Source organism: Neofelis nebulosa, chromosome 8, assembly GCF_028018385.1.
Source record: "Neofelis nebulosa isolate mNeoNeb1 chromosome 8, mNeoNeb1.pri, whole genome shotgun sequence".
Classification (NCBI taxonomy): Eukaryota; Metazoa; Chordata; class Mammalia; order Carnivora; family Felidae; genus Neofelis; species Neofelis nebulosa.
The window spans coordinates 11590148-11611544 of NC_080789.1; the positions used below are offsets into that span (position 1 = coordinate 11590148).

General features: G+C 53.6%; 2 protein-coding genes across 10 annotated transcripts in view; one reads left to right on the forward strand and one right to left on the reverse strand.

Annotated features, from left to right (window-relative positions):
* CACNG2 (calcium voltage-gated channel auxiliary subunit gamma 2) overlaps window positions 1-21397 on the forward strand; it is a 109137-nt gene that overhangs the window by 86093 nt on the left and 1647 nt on the right. The window contains exons 2-3 of the mRNA XM_058741408.1: window positions 9200-9283; window positions 20862-21002. Of these exons, the coding sequence (XP_058597391.1) occupies window positions 9200-9283; window positions 20862-21002 (225 nt within the window). The remainder of the gene's footprint in view (window positions 1-9199; window positions 9284-20861; window positions 21003-21397) is intronic.
* Window positions 1-21397, reverse strand: part of LOC131518912 (uncharacterized) — a 109134-nt gene that overhangs the window by 56777 nt on the left and 30960 nt on the right. The window lies entirely within an intron of this gene.

Genomic DNA, 21397 nt, shown 5'->3' on the forward strand with positions numbered 1-21397 from the left:
TGGCTCCGTGGTTCAAGACCGCACCGGAGCTGCCCAAGCCAGGGGCCCACAGACGGCGCGTCCCACCCGCTGAGGGTTCTTTCTCAGAAGTGACTCCCACCCCCACTGCCGCTGCCATCCCATTGGCCAGAACTCGGTCACGTGGCCACCCGTGGCTGGGACAGCCGCGCAAACCCGCGGGGAAACGTCTGCGCGGGCAAAATATGGCAAGGCAAGGCAAACGCTGGGCTAGGGAACCCTGGCTGCGCCACCGCGAGGTGTCGAGAGGAACTGTAAAAAGAGCCCCTGTGCACTCAGCACCAGACTAGGAACTAGAACATCCAGTGCGTCGAAGCCGGTCCTGGGCCCTCCCTGCTGCCACCCGCCCCACTCCCCCACCTCCGGTCCACACCCTCTTGAATTCCGTGGTCGGGGTTGCCTTGCCTGGCGTTGCCGGTTCACCGCTTGTAAACGATCGTCAGCCTAGTTGTACAAGTTTTTACCTTTGTGAAAATAGAATCATACCATAAATATATATATTTATATATAACATCTATATGTTATACATATGTCATATGTATATATGTGTTATATATAAATATATATATATATATATATATATATATATATATATTTTTTTTTAAGCTTGATTTTCTGTTCAGTATTATGGGTGTGGGATTCACCGGTGTTGACACGGGTAGCTGTAATCCATTCGTTTTCACTGCTGTGTAGTATCCCGTTTTATCAACAGACTCCAAGGAGTTAGCATTCTTCCGACAACCGAACCGTGGGCTCTTCCCAGTGTTTTGCCCTTACAAGCAGGGCTGGGAGGAACATTTGCACGCCCATTTCCTCATGCCTACATGCAAGAATTTCTCCGAGGCAAATTTCTAAGAGAAACTGCTGGGTCGTGGGGGAATACACATATTTTCATATTGTCAAATAGGTTTTTAATAAGACAGGTGCAAAAGGTGGTGGCGATGCCCCAGGGGCTCTAATGGTTTGAGACAAGTGTTCATCCATTTAGGAGGATGGAAATGTGTAATACACTGCCTGCCCGCAGACCTGGGTGGGCACACATACGCACACACAGACTCATTCATTTATTGTCCGTTTGTTCAATAAACATTTGTCATGTAGCCATTCTCATCAATTATAAGCCACACCATCAGTGTAATGATGATTCTTCAGGAGGAAAGAAACACAGTGCAGTAAATGAATCCATCAATTATAAGACACATTCTAATTTCAGCAACACTGAAATGTGCGTGTGAGAGCATCTTAGAGTCAAGGGAAATATGGTACCTTCAGGCAATTCTCTAGAGGAAATTCCGCCCTTAGGAGCTTACAGACTTGAAGCTACTTGTTCCCAACAATACCCTAACAGAGGTCATGGTCAAAGCAGACACAAAGTGCTTGAAAGCCTTGCTACCCAATTCCAACTGTGGTCCACTTGGGAGCTTGTGAGAAATGGAGTCTCAGGCCCCGCCTCAGAACCACTGAGTCAGAATCTGGCTTAACATGAACCCGGGCGATTCCCATGCCCATTAAAATCTCAGAAGCAGGCAGAGACCCATAGGGAAGAGAAAGAGTCTTTCCAGTTGAGGGCAATCAAGAAAGGCTTCCTGAAAGAGGCATCATCTGAAGAGGAAAAACTACATCCGTTGAGAGCCTGCTCTGGGTGAGAAACCGCACCAGGAACCTCACTTCTGCTCTCTCCTTGAGTCCTCAGAATCGCCCCATGGGGCAGGGATTCATATCTCTGTTTTACAGCTAAGGAAACAGAGGCACAGAGCGGTCACATAATGAGCTCCAGGCCACACAGCTAATAGCTACCAGAACCAGGCTTAGAAAGCAGATCTTTCAGAGTCTGGAGTCCAGTCTCTTCTCCCGCATCACATGGAAAGAACTTAGGGAAGTAGCTGTAGAGACAAGAATCAGGACAGGATTCAAGTGGAGGCTACAGAAGCAAGTACTCCCTGCTGTGCTCAGGACCTCTGGGAGGTGAGCTGGCGGTCGGTGGGCCAGACACCTTACCGCCTTCTCATCCCGCCCCAGGGGAACCTGAACGGGACCTAGCCCATAGTGGGTGCCTGAAATAATCCAATGAATGCATGAACGAATGAGCGAGCTCACAGACAGCCACACAGGCTGCTTCAAACCCTCCGGCACCCGTTGCCGCTGGCGCTGTGCTGGCGGGTGGGGGTCCCAGCCAGGGAGGAGCCCGGCACTGCCCACCCACCCCAAGGTCTCCTGAATCCCCGCCGGCAGGGAGGGCCCAGCCAGCAAAGCGAAAAGCCAGGAGCAGAAAAGGTTGAAAACACAGAGAAAGCAGCTCCCACCAAACCCTTCATTTGCTTCACTTAAAAAATTACTTAGCCAGCCTCCTGCCGGTGCCTCCCCCCCCCTCCCTCCGAGCACCGGCCCCGCTCTCCTTCAGCTTCTCATGAATATGTGGGAAATAAAACGGCGTCTGTTCAGCCCCTAATGACCAGGTTTATGAAGAGCTTATTGTATCTCAAAGAAATGAGACAGCAGTTGGTGTTGTGAGATATTAATGTGCTTTTTACAAAAGCTGATGAAACCTCCTTTAAACTACTTAATACCTGCAAGCTGAAATTTCCAGTCTGAGAGTAAATTCCTGGAGGCAGAGCTGAGGCAGAGCCTCAGGCACAGCCCTTGGCCTTTCTGTCTCAGCTGGGCGGGCAGTCATTTGGCTCTGGGGTCGGTGGGGCGCTGCTGCCCTTTGGGGTGGGGGTCCAGTAGAGATTTCGTGATTGTTGGGGGCCTTGGCAGAATAATCCTTTCTAGTTCACAGTGGGAGAGTCTCTCCCACATCCTCCTGCTCTAAGAGCTCAAAGTCAATGCCTTTCTGGGGAGTGGGGAGTGAGATGCTCCCCTCTTCAGTTCAGCCTGGACCCCCAGCCCCCCTGGGGACGTGGCCCCTGTCCCCTCTTCTGCCCTCACCCCCACCCAGCCAGCCCTCTACATGGGACCCATCTTCTTGTAAGTCTCCAGTCCCGCTCTGATGTCACGCGTTCGCCCTGGCCGACCCCTCACACGGGTTGCCCTTCATCCAGCAGGTGTGCTGGTAAATGTCTAGCAACTGGCTCTCCGGGCAGGGAAAGGGGACCTCGATCTATTGTATGTGCCCATTCTCGGGGTGCAAATCCTCCCACCGTGGCTGCCCGTGTGAGTGACCAAGAGACTCTAACGAGCAGCCACCGGAAGCTAGTGCAAGCCTGCTCCCGCACACCTCTGCCTCCGGGCTCCCTTGTACCCCCAACTCTGGTCCAGGGGACCTTCCCCGACCCCCCGAGACAGTCTGTCCCCTCTTGTGCGCCCCGCACCTCCCTGCCTTTGCTCTTGCTGATCCCTGTCCTAGAAATCTCTTCTCACCAACCCCCCCTGACTTCTCCGACACACACATGCTCACTCTCACTCACACACTCACAGTCACATGTGCCCCTCCTGTGCGCCCCGAGACACGCTCTGCTTTGTCGCCGCACAGACCCTGCTACACCACAGCGTCTGGCATCCATCTCCCACCGCACACTACAAGTTCCGTGGGGACAGAAAGTATATGTTTTCCTCTGTGTCCCCAGCAGGTTACACTGAGCATAGCATACGGTCGGCACTACACAAATCTTAGCTGAACAACTAACTCTGCTGCCATAAGGCCTCATACATTTTGCTATAGAGTATGTGGGACATTACATTCTAGTAAATTCCGTGCTGTCTGTCTTCCCCCCCCCCAAGACTGAGAGCCCCCGAAAGGCAGGGAATCAGGTTAGATTTCCCTCCACCACCCCAGTGCCAGGCACATGGTCAGCCCTTAGTCCCTACCTTGGGGAGAGAGCCTGCCTAAGGATGAAGCCAACTGAGAGGAAAACCAGAGATGGGGAGAGAGACCCCAGATTTTTGAGCACCTGGATCCATCTGTGCCTGAAGCCGTCTCAGTCCCTGGGCTTGATGAGCACCAACCTGAAAAAAATACAGCAGGACCCTAGGCTGGCAACAGGAATGCCACTCTGCACTGACTGTTGTGACGTCTCGAAGATGTTCTACCACATTTCAACTCCAAACAGAGATGGCTGAGTGCTGCTGATGCCACCTCCCTTTCATGAACCTCAGCACCTCTTCGTTCGGACTGAATCCGTGGCCGCAGAGCTTCAAGTGCTCCTGGAGACCCTTTACGCCTCCAGGCCACCCTCACCGCCTCACTGCACCATCAGCCTCTGGACTATTGGGACCCATCCCGTCATGGCCCGCGTCTCAGTTTACCTCCATTAGTCCTCACTACCAATCATTTGTCCCTCACTCTGTTCACCTCCCAATCTGCCCCAATCTCCCACCTCACCCCACCCCCCCAGCCTTTCAAATCCCTGCCCAGGGCTCCTCGGCATTTGGTCCAGAGGTCAGGAACCCCCGCTCCTAACCTCTTTTGTGCTCACTCATAGAAACCTGGCTGTCCCTTGAGGACATGACTCACAGGGCTGATAATTCACAGGGGGCGTTTTATTCTTCCCTATAGCCCTGTCTAAAACTCATCCAGTCTTCTCTTCCCCGACTCTCTCCTGCCCAGTCCCAACTTGGCATCCCCCCCCCCCCCCATTCTTTGAGGAGGTAAGCGCGGGCCCACCTCATTCTCCCAGGCCACCCTGCAGCCATCTTGGATTTCACAAGCTGTCAGACAGCCTTCCCAGTACCTAGCGTTGAACACCTTGCTTGGCGAGCACATCCCAGCCCCAGCTTGCTGGTTGTTAACTGCTGAAATCCTGTGTACCCAGGATTTCAAGCAGCCCCACTAAGTGCAGGAAGAGGGCTGTACAGGGGTGGCTCCCGGCTGTGACAGATAGGGCAAGGAGCAGCTGGGACTGAGGCCCCATCTCCTCTCCCCACTCGCCAAGAATTGGTGGAGGGTTGAGCTCTGTGCCCCGGGCCTGGCAGCTCTCCAAGCCCTGGGCCCAGTGAGGGCCCCAGAAGAACAGAATCTTCCTACAGCCGGAGTGGCTGGGCCAGGCTGGGCACACACCATCACCCATGAGAGCACTACCTCTGAGGTTTCCGCTCTTCTCCTCCCCGCCCCCCATTCCACCACCCACAGGGGCATCCCTCTGGGCCTCCTAGGTCGCCCAGCAAGAGGGCTACCTGCTTGGAGAAGGCCTCCAACACAATGGCATGGGACAGGGTAGGAGAAAATTCTGTATTTACTGAGACAAAGTAAGTCTTACTCTAACAGAGACATGTTGGAAGCAGCTGGTATGGTTCCCTGCGTCAAATCGTGGTCCAGACAGGACCATCATTTAGCTAGAAAGAGCCTCACACCAATAGTTTCTAAAAACAACCAATGATTTGGGGTTTACCAGAATAATGTGATGAATGCTTTGCATATCATCCTTAACTTGGTAGGCAGCTTCCTAATACATACTTAACTATGTATAGAAAATAAAAGTGAACGTTTAGTTTTGTCTTCTATATTTATTGGTATGACCTTTCCGACTGCTAGAGACTTTGAATGTCATCCCTACCTCCACCCGACCCGAGCCACCCAGTTCATGGTCTCATCCTTGACCGTGACATGACCAATAGCCACGTCCCCTCAATGATCTCAATCACTGGCCCCCACTTTCTGACTCTCATGCCCCAGTCTTCCAACTTACTCCCAGGAGCCCCCGGCTCTGGCAGTTCTTTGACCCCCACCCCACCCTAGGCTTCCAATGCATTGACCCCATCACCTCTTCACTGCCTCCTTCCCCAGCTTAGAGTCTGACCCATCTTCATAATCACTGCCTCCCCCACCCCTGCTCTTGGACTCATTCCACAGACCCCCACCCTGGTTAAAGGCAACCCTCCAGCCAGACTCAGCCACACCGTAAATGTAGCTGGGCCACCCTTGCACTTGTGTCCTGGGCCTCATCCCCTCTCACGTTGCTCCTGCATTGCTCCCTCGTCTCTCCAGCTATCACGCCTTCCCTCTCTTCTGGAACATTCCCACCAGGATCACTCATGCCTTAACATCTCCCCCAACACAGAATGGACAGCAGAGCAGCAGACACCCCACCAGCACAGTACAGGGGGGGCATAGGGGGGTTGAGGGAAAGAGACAACAAACGATATGTTGGAGGCTGGGGCAGCCAGACCAGCATGTGCAAAGGTCCTGTGGTAGGAGGGAGCATGCGTGACAGAAGGCTGAGATGGCATGTGCACAGAGAGGGAAGTGGGCAGGAAATAAGGCCAGACAGAGGTGGGGATCAGGCCGCTTTAAGATGCTGAGCTTTCCTTACAGGACTGGGAAGCTATTGAGCATTTCAAGCTAGAAGTGGTTTGATCAGATTTGCATTTTCAAAGGATCACCATGATTACTCTGTAGACAAGGATGAGAGTGAGTGCAAAATGACCAGTGGGGAGGCTGTCATGCAGAGAAGCCAGGATGGTGGCCTGGCTGTGGGTGTTGCTGCCAATGGAGAGAACTTGACAGTTTTGAGAGACACTGCGAGTGAATGCAGGCAGGACATCCTAAGGGAAGGGACCTGCAGTCAGGAAGAAGAAATGTAGGCAGTGACAACTGGGCTCAGGCTTGCATCGGCAGCGATGGAGAGGCATTCACTGAGCTGGTTGGTGCCTGCAGAAGACCAGGTTTGAGGGGAAATGATCATGAGTTCAGGTTTGGACCTTCTGAATACACAGTGCCTTTAAAACATCCACCAGGAGACATCAGATCGGCAGGTGGATACCAGGTCTGGCCCTCACGGGAGAGTCTGGGTTGCTGGTGACCTCACACAGCCGGTATACAGCATCTCTTGAGCCCTTCCTGTGTGCCAGGCACCGCGCTAGGAGCTCATGGTCTAAAGATCACTGGGGCACGGCCCGTGCAGAGAAACAGCCAGGTTGCAAGGGAAGCAGATATGGGTGCGGGCTGCTAGCATGAAATGTGGGGCCCTTAGAAGACAGGGTAGAGGCACCAGCCACAAGCCCTTAGTCTGGGATTGAGCAGTGTCCCCAGTTTGTTGTTGTTGTTGTTGTTGTTGTTTAATGTTTATTTTAGTTTTGAGAGAGAGAGAGAGAGAGAGTGAGCAGGCCAGGGGCAGAGAGAGAGGGAGACACAGAATCCGAAGCAGGCTCCAGGTTCCGAGCCATCAGCACAGAGCCCGATGCGGGGCTTGAACTCATGAACCGTGAGATCATGACCTGAGCCAACGTCAGCCCCTTACCCGACAGAGCCCCCCAGCCGCCCCGTGTCCCCAGTTTGTTAGGAGTCTCGGGGCCCACATCTCACCTCCTGCACGGATTGCTTACAAAGATGCCCGGCACCAGATTGGCACTGATGAGATATTTGCCAGCTTGAATTGAAAGCAAATGAAAGCACTTTGCAGAGCACTTTTCAAACGCACTGATCTGTAATTTTACCAATAGGGAGGAGATTTTATCCTCTTAGCAGCTAGACTCTCAGCAGTAGACTCTTCTCAGGTCCTAGAGGGAGTTGAGGCCTCCTGGGGATGCTTGAGGAGAGGGCGGAGAAGCAGGGTGGGTGGGCAAGAAGGGTTCTGCCCCAGGGGAGCATTTCAAGCGAAACGCTGTGCTCCTGAGTCCCCACAGAGCTTCAGTGAAGTTACCAGAAGCCTCCATATCCTCTGGGGAATCGTTTTTCTTGCAGAAGTCAGGAAAGGGGGTGAATATGTTACCGAGACAGTGATTGGGGCGGCCAACCATCTTCTCTGCAATATGTCGCATAAAATAATAGCCTTAGAAATGCCTAAAACGCTTCCCTTTATGGAAGTACACCTGTATCGTATAGAAGCAGGTGTACATGATATATACACAGGTCTATGTAAGAATGCCCTAAAATTCCTAAATCATATCCGTAGTACATGATAAAACCTACTTTATGGGACATGAAGGTTCAGCACCCCATAGGAAAACAGATTGCTAACACGGACTGAGAACTGTATTAATTAGGTTATATTAGCTACTGTCACAGAAAAATCCCAAATGTCAGTGGCTGAATATAGTCAGCATCCAATTCTCCCTCACAGCGATGCCCCCAAGCACTTTTACCGACGTGCCAGGCACTCGCTCTGAGCACTTTATATGTGTCAGCTCATTTAATCCGCGAAGGAAGAACTCCTTTGATCTCCACCTCTCAGGTGAGGAATGCCAGGCTGGACCCAGGCCACAGGAGCTGCCAGCATGGGTTTGCCTATTTATTCATTCAGAGAAAGTTCGTCTGCTGGTGCGGTGGGGGGGGAGGGGGGGGGGTACCACCATGTGTGAAACTGACCGAGGTTTCTACTGTGGCGGAGCAGACCCGCTTGGCAAGCTCCAGCCCACGCATCAGTCCTTCACGAAGACCACATTCACTTCACAGTCGTTGGTGGAGCCGGCTGGGACCTTGGGTTTTCATCTGAGCCTGTGTTCACCTTCTCGGCCATCTGCCAGAAAAGATTGAGTCAAAAGGCCTTCATTGGAGCCCTGGATCTATCGTGTCCTGACCACAAGTACTTACTCGGATCATTTAGCCTCCCTGAGCCTCAGTTTCTTCATCTGTGCAATGGAAGAGATAATAGCCCTCTCACAGGCCTACGGTAGAGCCAGAATGAGTTGTAGTTCAAGAGCCTGTCAGTGGGGCTCAGCCCCCACTGGGGGCTCAACCCCTTCCCATCATCCCCCCCATTATCCTCCTCCCCTGCCCAGAGCAGCTAGGGGCTGGGCACAGTGGATTCCAGGCCCTGCAGATGGGAAGGCACTTTGCAAGCTCATTTAAGGGCTGTGAGAACGTTTGTCGGCATCCGTGTGGGGTCTGTCTTCTTTGCAAAGCGATCTGCTCTCTGGCATGCAAAATGCGAGGTGACTCCCAGCGGAGCTGGGGCACAGAGGCGGGTGTACTGACGGGTTCATCAGCCTCCTCCTCGGCAGTCCCCAGCCCCGAGCCAAACCGCTGCTGCCCGCCAAGCTTCAGCTAATCCTCAGAAGCCTCGATGCAGGGACGGAAGGCTGGGTTTTGAAGTCTTAGGCCTTAGATCCTTTCCATTGCACCGCGGGTGTGTGTGTTTTGATTCACCAGGCAGATGTCCAAACAGACAAAGTGATACCTTCCTTCAGGGGCCGGGGAGAGGGCTGAGCCAGCTTCAGAAGAGCCAGAAGTCAGCAAGAGGCCAGTGGGTGCTGAGCCCCTGGAAACTCTGATGTTTCACGTGTCCTTTCTCCTCTTGTTTTCCAGGGAACTTCAAAGGTCTCTGCAAGCAAATCGATCACTTCCCAGAGGATGCAGATTACGAAGCTGACACAGCAGAATATTTCCTCCGTGAGTGCATGCAATTTTTTCTCCCTTCTGGTGGTGGGTCCAGTCCTTCTAACCTCCAGAGCACCAAAGGCCAGGACTATCCAGAGATCCCTGTATCAGCAGAGGGCAGGAAAAAGCTGAGCCTCGCTCCTTTCCTCCTGTCTGGAGGCCAAACCTTCATGCATGCTGTTCCCTCTGCCTGTAACCCTCTTCCCTCCCCTTTGTGTGGTAAACTCCTATTCATCCTCCAGGTCCCAGCCTGAAACATCACCTCCTCCAGGAAGTCCTCTGTGCCCCTAACGGGTTCCCAGAGCACAGCACATTTATCATGCTGTGGGGTCCTGATCTATTTGAGTAAACATCTCCCTGGCAGTCCCACCAATTATGTTAGGCCAGGCACCCACCCTATCTCGTTCATGTGTTCATATTCCCAGCCCAATGCCCTTCACATAATAAGCGCTCAGTAAATATTTCTTGACTAACTCAATGAAGAAACTCATCAGGCAGTTTCAGATTGGAACTTCAAGAACAATACATGAGATTTTTGTTTTCTTCCCCCACAATCAAATCACGGTTAAATCCTGAGGTACATGCTGTGACCTTAAATCCACCTGAGGCATATTGTCAAGAGAAAGCATTTTGAGTCCCAAAGAAAACTTCTCAAGAACCAACAAAAACTAACAAGGTAAAATGCTCCCTGAGAAAGGGATTTCCAGGAGAGGGGCTGAGGGTCCTTGACACCTGGGACAGCAAAGCCACCCAAGCAGAAGTGGGTGAAAGCTGTGCTCCACGCTCTCAAGAGGCTCTTCTAGAAGAGGTTTGCTCTCCACCAGGAGCGTCCCCACCTTCTGTCCCCGGTGACCTTCCCAGCCGCACGGAGGCCGCTAAAGCCTCCCTCCCATCCGCCTCCCCCCCGCCCCCAGCAGAATGGCTAGCATCACTCTCTGATCACTTTTATGGAAAATATAGGAGGCATTTCATTACATGGATCACCCTGTCTCTTTCAGTAACTACTCTTCACATCAAAGCCAACTCTCAGGTCAGCCTTAGAATCAACCTGGTTTCATTGAAAAGCCCATGGAACATGAAGTCAGCCCAGTGGCGAGGAAGAGAAAGGAAGGGAACACGATGTAATTTATAGATTTCTTTTGAAAGGGAGAAAAGTATCTTACAATGCTCATCATTTCCGTTTATGAACTCCCGAAAGGCACTGCTCTTAAATGGAAGTCCTAAAAGACGGGTTGGGCTATCGTTCCCCACTACCACGTCCGGGGCTCTTGCAGGAGCAGTGCGGTGGCATAAAAGCAGGCTGAGACCTAGGCCAGAGCCTGCGCTCGGTGCTGGGGAGATCAAGGTGAGAAAAACAGGCGCAGCTCGTGGCCCCAGGCAGCGCCCAGCCTGGCCAGGAGGCCCCTCAGAGAAACAGCTGGCCTCGGGAGACGCGGCGCGGGACGGATGCGGCCTGCTGGTGGCGGTGGGAGCGGGGGGACCACAGCCTAAGCCTCGTGCCAGGAGCCACCCTGGTTGAGCACAGTAAGGATGTGATAATCAGCTAGAGGGCTCAAAGGAGGAACTTTGTCTCCTTCATTGCTGTGCCTAGAACAGCTTCTGGAATAGAGCAGATACTCCATAAATGTTGTCTGTTACATAAAGGGCAGATATAGGAGTCTTCAGTGGCTGTTTCTTCCTACTCCATACCTCCATAGCCTCATTGTTTAAGCGAGAATCACATAACGTGTTTGGTTCACTGGGGTGTCCCCGGACAAAAGACCTGAATCGGGTAACTGCTGTTAACAGGGCAGGATTCCAAGGGTCTGATTTAAGCTTACTTAACCCAACACTATTTTTTGAGCATTGTAACAAGAGTCGGCAAACTTTTTCTATAAAGGGTCAGACAGCAAATATACCAGGCTTTGTGGGCCATACAGCCTCTGTCCCAACTACTCAATGCTGCCCATGGAGTCTAGACATAATGGAAGCCAATGAGTGTGGCTGTGCTCCCAGGAAACTTAACTTCATTTACAAAAACAGGCAGCAGGCTGCACTTGGCATAGTTTGCTGACCCCTGATCTAGACCACGCTAATCTTGGGCTAGGCAACAAAAGTAATTCTGGAAAGCCGGAAGACGGGAGTTCCTATCCTTATCAATAGATTCTAAATCCTAATACATTCTAACTAGATGGTCTCATTCTTAATAAGCTCTAGAGACGCTAGAAGCCAGGGATCGATCGTTCTTCTATTCCGATCCCCAGCCCCCCTGAAGTGGGGAGGGGGGCGGGGCTGTGTCTGGAGGTGGGCGGGGCTTCAGCCGGCTTCCGGTTCAGGTCGGTTACACCCATTCTCACAGCGCACCTGCCACGTGGGAGGCCGTGAGAGGGGCTGACGCCGCCCTTGTCCCTGAGGGCTCACTGTATAGAAACAGGCCCGTGAAGGTAGCATGAATGCCAAGACGCAGGCAGGGATAAAATGGAGTGTGTGGTGCTGAGGGAGCCTGGCCCCTAACCCCCAAACCGGAGATGATTCCAGAAGGGTCCCCTTGAGAAAGCGGCACCAAGGCTGAGACTGGGCCTCTAGAAGCATTCGCTCATTTACTCTTGAGACATTCACTGAGCACTCACTCCGTGCAGAGCCCTGTTGTCAGTACAGGGGATCCAAGGGTGAACAGAACAAAACCGGTGCCTCTGTGAAGGTGACATTCTCGCGGAGGAAAGAAGCAATGGGCAAGACCACAAATAGTCCCCTGAGACCGTTCCAGAGCTGGCTGTGAGGGGGTGGAGAGTGAGGCGGTGGGCGGAGGGCAGGTGGGGGGTGTTACTGAGGACAGGTAGTCGGGACAGCTTCTCTAAATGAGAAAAAGGACAGAGCCGAGAGGACTTGGGGGAAGTGCGTGCCTGAGGGGGGACTGGTGAGAGAGCAAGGGCCTTATTAAGGCGGGGGGGGGGGGGGAGGGGGCAGGGGGTGTGGGGGGTCAGAGAGGAGGCCCGGCTGGCTGAGCACAGTGCAGGAATGGAAGACATTCCACAGCACGAGGTCCAAGAGGCGGCGGAGGAGCCCAATCGGGTGTCATTCTAAGTGTGATGGGAACCGTGAGCAGGGGACACTGATGTGGAAGGTCCTTTCTGGCCGCCGGCCGGGGCGGGGGCAGGGAGGCCAGTTGGCCGCTGCTGCTGGCATCCTGGTGAGAGGCTATGGCGCCTGGACCAGAGCGATAGCTGTGGTGGCAGCCAGAAGTGAGGGGCTGTTTGGGAGACATGGCTGGGGGGGGGAGGGGAGCGTAGGCGCTTGGGGGTGGGTCCTGGGGCCGGACCCCAAGGGGTTTCCAAAGGACAGCAGAGAACTGGCAGGAGGGGCAGGGTGGGGGGCAGGAGACCTAGGAGGGTGGAAAGGGGCTCAGCCAAACATTCTGGCTTTGACTGTTCTTGCCCGGCCTGCCTCACACTCGGAGGGCAGCGGGGCGGGCAGGGTGGGCTCCAGAAAGGTGACAAGAGCTCCTGCTATTACCAAGGTCAGGGGCACAGTCTACTGGACTCTGTTCAACCTAAGGGCAGGATCTGTTCAGAGGCTGACACAGGGCCAGCACATTGCTGGCATGGACGGAAAGAGGCCTGACCATGTGTAACCATGGGGCTGTGGGCCTCTCCTGGCAGAGCTATAGCTCCCGAGAAACCCATTGAGTATCTTCTCCTTGGCTCTTTGGGCCTGAGGTCCCAGTACTCGGGAGGCCAGGAAAGATCTGAGCTACCCATGGGCCGTGGGTCCTTTTTGCCTGCAGACAAAATTAAGACGGGCCTTCATGGTGCTTGCAAGCTACAACAAACGAAATTCACAAGTTAATTATATGGTCTGTTAAACTATGAGGAGTGATATGGAGAAAAATCCAGCAGGAAAGGGGGATAGGAGATTCCGGGGAGAGGGGGTTGTCCATAAAATCCTTGTTGTGAAATCTGAGCAAAGACCTGAAGGAGGTGAGAGGGAGCCATGTGGAAATGTGAGGGGAGAATGTTCCAGGCAGAGGGAACAGCAAGTGAAAAGGCCCTGAGACTGGAGCCTGGAATGTTTGAGGCGCAGGAGTGAGGCCAGAAAGACAAGAGTGGAGTGAGCAAGGGGAAGCCAAGGAAGAGCCAGTGAAGAGAGGCCCGGGGGCCCCTGTGGGTCCTAGAAAGGGCTTGGGTGTTGCTCTGATTGAGGCAGGAAGCCATCAGAGGGTCTGAGCCGAGGAGTCCCACTATCTCACATTTTACAGGACCCTCTGGTTGCTCTGTTCACAAGAGACTGAAATAGGGTAAGGACAGAAGCAGGCAGAACAGTTAGGAACCTACTGCAATAAATCCAGACAAGAGACAGCGTCCTGAACCCAAGTAATAGCAGTGAAGGAGGTGGGAAGGGGTCGGAGCCTGAAAATATTCCCAAGGGATTACATGTAAGCTTTCCTGAGAGCCTACCTGTGGATTTCGCAGGAAAGGAAGGTGTCAAGGTTTGAGTCCAAGGCTGGGATTGGGAAGAATCGGAAGCTCAGTGTCGGCCACATTAAGTTAGAGAAACCTATGGGACTCCCTGGGGAGATGCCTTGGGGTCTGGGGCTCATGGGACAGGCCCTGGCCCCGACAGGAGTTTGCCAGTTGTCAGCTGGTGGATGACATTTATAGCCACGAGCCGATGAATGGCCCAAGGCGGTGGTGCAGAGAAGAGGTGCAGAGTCTGAGCCCCAGGATGCCAAGGTTTAGAGGCCAGGAAGAGGAGGAGGCCCCAGGGAAGGGGGCTGAGGGGGTGGCAAGTGGGTGGCCCGGGTCACCCCTACCATCCCTGCTCCACCAGCTGGATGGAGGACCTAGAACAGAGGAGGAGGAGAGAGCATGCCAGAAGGGCTGGACAGGAACGCAGAGCTCATCTCCTGGGATGGCAAGAGAGTGGGGCTCACTTGCTCTCAAGCCATCAGACCAAGCTTCAGGCCTCCTGGGGGGCCCAGCAGAAGGAAGGCGCCCCATAGATATCTAATGGGACGAATGAATGAATGAATGAATGAATGAATGAACATTTTTACCCCCAACCCCCATGGGTATTTAAGGAGTTCCAAAGCTTCTCCTGAACACAGAGTCCAGGGACTTTCTGGTGACAGGCCCTGGCCACCACCCTGAGCCTCCTGACATCTGGGCCCCACGAAGGTGTGGCCAGTGTGGCTCTAGCCCACCTGTCACTAGCTTGCCCAGGAACAAATGATGGCCAGACCTGTTTTGCCCAGCCAGCTCTGGGGGGCCATCGATGTGTCTGCCACGGTGCCCCAGCCCCCGCCCATCCTTATCCTTACCAAAGCTTGCGAGCGAGTGAGGAAGAGGCAGAGGTGGCCCAGGTGTGACTTCCTGTGACTGTCAGTGTGTCGGTCTTTGTGCACAAGTGTGTGAGTCTGCTGTGTTCTGTGTCTTTCGGTGCCCGTGTGTCCGCGCATCTGAGCGTCTATCTGAATGTGTGTTTGCTCGTGTCTGCTGCGTGTCTACGGGTCCCTGCAGGCTGTGTGTGTGTGTGTGTGTGTGTGTTGTGTCCAGGAGATGGGAGTTGGTATTTCCCAATGGTCGCAGTGTGATTGGGGCACATCCCAAGCCACCACCCCTAGTCACTCACATCCGTGCAGCCAGAACAAACATTTCTCAAAACGGCTCCGACCTCGTGCATTCCACGCACGCTGACACTTTGAATTCTGTCCCCCTTCATTTCTCTAAGTGCTGGTGGCACCCAGCACGCTGACTTCCCCACCTAGTCCTGACTCACAACCCGCACTGTGATCAACACCAACCCGGGGCCCGTGAGAAACAGCAACGGTGCCTTCTGCCAAGATGAGAAAACTAACATTTCCTGGTGCTTGGCGCGTACCAGGCGCTCTTCTAACTGCTTGAAACGTCTTTACTCCTTACTCTTCATCGCAGGCTATGAGCTGGGTGTGCTCGTGACCTCCCTCTGGCAGGGGGGACAACTGAGGCTCAGAAGGGCAGGGGGCATGGCCGGCGGAGGCACGCAGGGCGCCTCTCTCCTGGGTTGGTGCAGCTGATCACCAGCCCCGGAGACAACAGGGAATGGGACGGCATCTGGCACCACGCAGATGGCACTCCCCAAGGAAGCTCCGGGGCTTCTGGAACTCTTTTCCTTATGTCATTAGATAGAACACACCTGACAACTTTATATGTTACCTGTGTTCCCTTTCACAACACCCCGGGAGGTAGGTGCTGTTGGTGTCCCCATTACACAGGCAAGAAACTGGAGGCACGGAGGCCACACTGCTGGTGGGAAGGCTGGGACGGGGCTCCAAGGAGGCCCCGTGTGGAGCCCGGGCTCCCAAGCCACCGCTCTCAGCTTCTCTCTCTCCCCTCATCCATCGTCATCCGCTTCCTCCTTCCTTCTCCCTCGCTCTGTCCTTCCTCCTCTCTCTCCCCTTCCCCACCTCTCTCGAACCCACGCTCACACACACACTTGTGGTCCTGGCCACCCCATCCAGCACAGCGGGGAGGGGAGTGAGGGAGAAAAGCCCAAGAAGGGGAAAAAAAATCCCCCAGGTGGGATAACAGACATAAAGAGTTGAGCACTGCGCCCGGAAAATAGGGAGCCCGCCCTCCATATACCTGGTAAGACTACCGTTTTAATCAAAGGCCACAACTGGCACAGGGAACAGGTGAGACTGTGGCCTGGCTGGCTGAGTGGACCCTGCGGGGAGGTCTGGGGGACACAGGGCCATCAGAGACAGGCAAGACCCTAGAGATCACCTAATCCAGACAAGGAAGCGGAAGCCAGGCATACCACGTGATTTGCACGAGCCCCTGCTGAGCCATCACTTCACATCAGGGTGCCCGGAGCCTCAAAGTTAAGCCCTCTACTCTTCCACAGGCAGGTGCATCTGTGCCCCACCTCTGTGTCTACAACCCCCCCCCATTACAGCTTCAGCCCACCGCAGCTCTGTGCCCCAAGCCTGTACCTCGTGAGCCCCCCACCCTGGCCTGCCTCGTTCCCTTTAGGGCTCCCCAAGCTCTCCCGTGGCTCTCTGCGATCCAGAATCTTCCAGTTCCCTGAGCAAGGATGCTTCTCCAGCCCTGGAGCACACACGCTGCTTCCTCTCCCTGGAACACTCCACATCCCGCCTCTCTTGTGCCCTGTTAGCTTCTCCTTATCCTTCAGATGCCAGCCCCAGCATCACTCCCTGGGGGAAGCCCTCCTTGATGCCCACGTGAGCTCAGAGGATGCTCTGAGGGGCAAGACGTGCATGTCTGAAAGCAGGGGAGGGCGGTGGTCAAGACACACAGGCCCTCGAGGCTGACCTCCTGGGTTCACAACCCAGTTTCCCCACTTCCTCGCTGGGCGGACTCGGACAAATGGCTTAACCTCTCTGTGCCTCAAGTTTTAGCTGCCGCTTGATGGGGGCTAACCAAAGCACTTATCTCACAGAGCTGTAATGAGAACTAATGAGTTAATAGATACACAGTGCTTAGAACAGCCCTGGGGTACACAAACCACTCGATGAACATTGGCCATCTATATGTGACATCAGCCTGTCACATACCTTCATGGTGCCATATGGGTACCTTTCTTCCATAGCACTTTATCCTGGTTGATAATTACATATCTGTGTTATTACCTGATGACACGTATCTCTTTCATGAGAATGTAAGCCCCATAAAGACATGGCCCAGGCCTGTTTTTGAACCCCTGTGTCTTCCATGCCCAGCCTGGAAGTTGGTACAGCGGCGGGCACTCGACCTGTGTTTATTCATTGGACCCACAGCTAGTTAAAAGCGAAGCATCTCCCCACTCCGGGACCATGTGGCCCTTCCCCAGTACAGCATATTATGTTCTCAGCCAGGAAATGTCCAAACTGCAGCTCGCAGGCCAAATCTGCCCCCCCCCCCCACCACCACTGTTTTGGTAAATAAAGTTATTATTGAAATAGAAGCGCGCTCATTTGTTTACGTATTGCCTGTGGCTGTTTTCAAGCTACAACAGCTAAATTAGATAGTTGCAACAGAGAACATGTGGCCAGCAAAGCCAGAAATGATTATATTTACTACCTGTCCCTCTACAGAAAAAGTCTGCCAATACCTGCTTTAGGTATTTGTAACCTCCTTGAAGCCAAGGCCGTGGCTTCATGGGGCTGGTGTAAGGTTTAAATGGGTTAATCCATGTAAGGCACTTACGATGGTGTAGGGAGAGCTCCAGAATTGTTGGTAGGGACTGCAGAGTTCCATATGCTTGCTCACAGGAGATCGATAAATATTTGTTCATTGAATAAACCAGATACTTTCTGCTCCTCGCGATAGACTTTAGCACTAAAACCACCCCAGCTTCAGTGGGAATCAAGGCAATTCGTGGGGAAGAAGTGTCTGGATGGAGGGGGCAGGATGATAGAAATAATGATTGTACCATTTACTGTACCCTTTCTAGGGTAGAAACAGGACGGCCATGGTCCAATGTAACCTTGACAACAGTGCCTCTCGAACTTTCGCGTGCACGTGACTTGTGTTACGTGCTTTTGCAAAAATGTAGAATCTAACTCAGTAGCTGGCAGTGTAACACCCAAGAATCTGTAGGCTCTAACCAGCTCCCCCGCGATGCCCAGGCCCCCGGCCTTCCGACTGCCCTGTGAACAGCAAACCTTACATTCCTGGGAGCTGGGTATTAGGGTTACTTTTCCCATTCTCCAGGATGCAGAAACAGACTCAGCCAGGTAAAGACCCTTGGCCCAAGGACACATTGTTAGGGACAAGGCCCGCGTCTGAGCTCAGATGTGATGAACTCCCAAATCCCCACTCAGCCTATGACACTGCTTAGCGGGAAAGAACTCTTTCGAGAAACTTCTCCAATGTAAGAGTCCCTGCTTGCTCTAAAGCAGCTTCCTTGCCCAGCCTCCATCTGGGTCTCGCTCTGCTCATCTGAGCCACTGCCACTGCCCCCTTGGAAGTCACACCAACCTCTCCTTCTTCCTTCTTGCCGTCACCGCCTCCCCCCCCCCCCCCATTCCCAGCTGGTCAGGAATCGTATCCACACAGGGAGGGCAGAAGCGTGAGAAATCATCTGATGGTCCACACCCGCTTTGCACATGGGCAAACCAGAGAGGACGAGGCACCTGTCTCAGCCACACAGCAAGTGAGTGAAATAGTTGGGACCCTACACCCAGATCTCTGGACTCTGCAGCATCCCTCCCAGGCTCCTTGGAAGCCCCAGAGGGAGAGTACAGGATGGCCCAAAAGTTGGGCCGATCCGGACTTGAATCCTGACTCACTAGCTGGGCCGCCTTGGGCGAGTTACTATGCCTTTCTGAGCTTTAGTTTTCTTGTCTACAGACAGGGGCTAAAAAACACAGCCCGTGGGACTGTTATGAGGATTAAATTACAGAATGTATGTCATGTACTCGTTCAAGGCTCGACACAGAGTGGTGCTTATCACAGATTCTCTCCCCTCTCCCCTTGTGCTTGTGAAGATAAGGACTCAGGCAGCATTGACTGTGCAAGTCCAGGCACCTTGCAATCATGTGTGCGCGTGTGTAGGGATGTGCGGGAAGGGCGACCAGGTTGGGGACATAACAGTTCTCTTGAAATGACTTGCTGGGGGAGAACGCTCAGGTCTGGGGGGAGGTGGCCCATCCGTCAGCGGGAGAAGGGAAGCCCGATTGCCCAGGAACCCAACTGCACCCTCTGTGTGCCTCCTCCTCTGGCCCCGGCTCAGGTTCACCTTTCTTCAAGTCCCCCTAAAATAATCGACTCACCCAACAGCACCAGTAAGCAGTGTAGACTTCCTAAAGATCCATGGGGAAGAGAGAAGAGGGGTTTTATGCCACGCATCGCAGCACACTGCCTAAAATCCTCTTAGAAAAATGCCCCGAGTTCTATACAGAAAAACTCTCTTCGCCACACTGCCCCCCAAAGGGGTGGGGAGCCAGGGGAGGCTCGACCCCCGGCACCTTCCTCTCCAAGATGCACATCCCCAGCCAACCCTTACCCCCACCCCAGGGCTGAGCCAACAGGCCCTCTGATAGGACCCAACTTCCTCAGAAGCCATTTAAACAGCCCAAACACGTAAAGAAAACTTCCTTTTCTTCACACAAGCTTCCAGATGGCTCTGCCTGGCCCACAGCTCCGGGGACGAGCCATCAGGGTTCTGAGGTCACTCGCTGCCTATTTGAATCTGGAGAGAAAAGCTCTTTTCCTCTCCAGAGATCCTTTAGGGAGGACCTCATCCGGACACTGTCCCCCACGTACACAGCCTGCCTGCCTGGCCTGCCTCTCCCCCAGCTGCCTTCCCCTGCCCTCAGCCACCCTGCGTCCCTCTGTCCTCCTTCCTCTCACCTGCAGGTGGCAAATGTTCCTGAAGATACTCTTTTCTCTTGCCTGTTTATCGGTCCTTGCTTCTTATCTTATCCTGAAGGCATTTTGTTGTTGTTGTTGTTGTTCTTTTTTACTTTTTCTTTTCTTGGTAACATGTCTGCTGCTGCTTCTTTCTGGAAACCCTCCCCACACTTACTCACTCAGTGAGCCTTTATTGGGGACCTACTGGGTCTTTGGCACAGAGGTGCGGTGGGGACAGAGAGAATAAAAAGGAATAAAAAAAAAAAAAAAAAAAGGCCGCAGTCCTTGCCTTCATGGGACCCCACGGCTTATGGCAGCAGCATATGTAGAAACGAATTTTTCCTGTAATAACTATCATTTAACCAGTGTTTACCACATACGCTCCGAGTTTCATCCCAGTGCGTTATCAGAATCAACTCATCTAATCCTCACAGCAGTCTTGCAAGGTAGGCACTATTACCGTCCCCATTTTATAGATGAGAAAGTTGAGGCGCAAAGCGACAGCTTACCCAAATTTACACAGCTAACACATGGTAAAGCCGGATCCAGATCCAGGCTGTGCGGCTCCTTCACCACTGTAACACGCTGCCTCTCCTTGTGCCCCAAAGCACAGAGGAAGGGACAAATAACTTTGCCTAAGGAAGTCAGGGAAGGCTTGACAGAAGAGGCGAATTTGAGTTGAGGGGTTTTTTTTTAAATTTTTTTAATGTTTATTTATTTTTGAGAGAGAGAGAGAGAGAGAGAGGGGGGGGGGGGGGGAAGACACAGAATCTGAAGGAGGCTCCAGGCTCTGAGCTGTCAGCACAGAACCCGACGCGGGGCTCGAACTCACGAACTATGAGATCACGACCTGAGCCAAAGTCAGAGGCTTAACCGACTGAGCCACCCAGGCGCCCCTATAATGGATGAATAGAATTTGCTGAGTCAAAAGGAACAGGAGAAACATTCTAGTAAGAAAAGTCAGTGCGTCAAAAGTCAGAAGCATGCAATTACATGACATGGGAAGGGTGCTGTGGCTTGACAAGAGGAGACATGGGGACCAGGAGGCATGAAGCCTGAGGGGGGGCAGAGGTCAAGTCACACAGGGCCCTGTGGGCCTCATGAGGCCCTGGTTTGGTCCTGTAGGCAGAGAGGAGCCCCTGAAGGGCCACGAGCTGGGCAGTGGCTTGCGCCCGCTCCCCTTCCCCACTCCCACTCCCGTGGGCCGCTCTCTCCCCCTAGCGTCCCTCTGGCTCACAGCTGTGCCCTTCTCTCTCTCCCTGACCCTCTGTGTTCTGCAGGGGCCGTGAGGGCCTCAAGCATTTTCCCAATCCTGAGTGTGATTCTGCTTTTCATGGGTGGACTCTGCATCGCAGCCAGCGAGTTCTACAAGACTCGACACAACATCATCCTGAGTGCCGGCATCTTCTTCGTGTCTGCAGGTAATGGCCACGGAGCTGCGCGGGCCAGAGCCCAGGCCCACCTGGGGGGAAAAGGCTGAGGCTGGGGTGCTCGGCGACCGGGAGGACTCGACAGGGAGGGGGGAGGGGGAAGAGGGATCTCCAGGACTGGCAACAGGTCATGTCATAGGGCAGGTGGGTTGTGCTGGGGCTCCCGCCCCATAACAACGTCCAAGCCCCCCGCCGCCACAGAGTCCCCCGGGAACATCCCCAGACCCCGTCTCTCAGCCCAAATGGCCCATCTTCCTCCTACCTTTTAGAAAAGGGCCCAAATCCCGGGTCCCTCTCAGAATACTGGGCCTGTCCTCACTGCCCTGTCCCCTCACTGTCCCACTTGGGTGCAGGCAGGCACCTAAAACCACGTCCCTCAGCCCCAT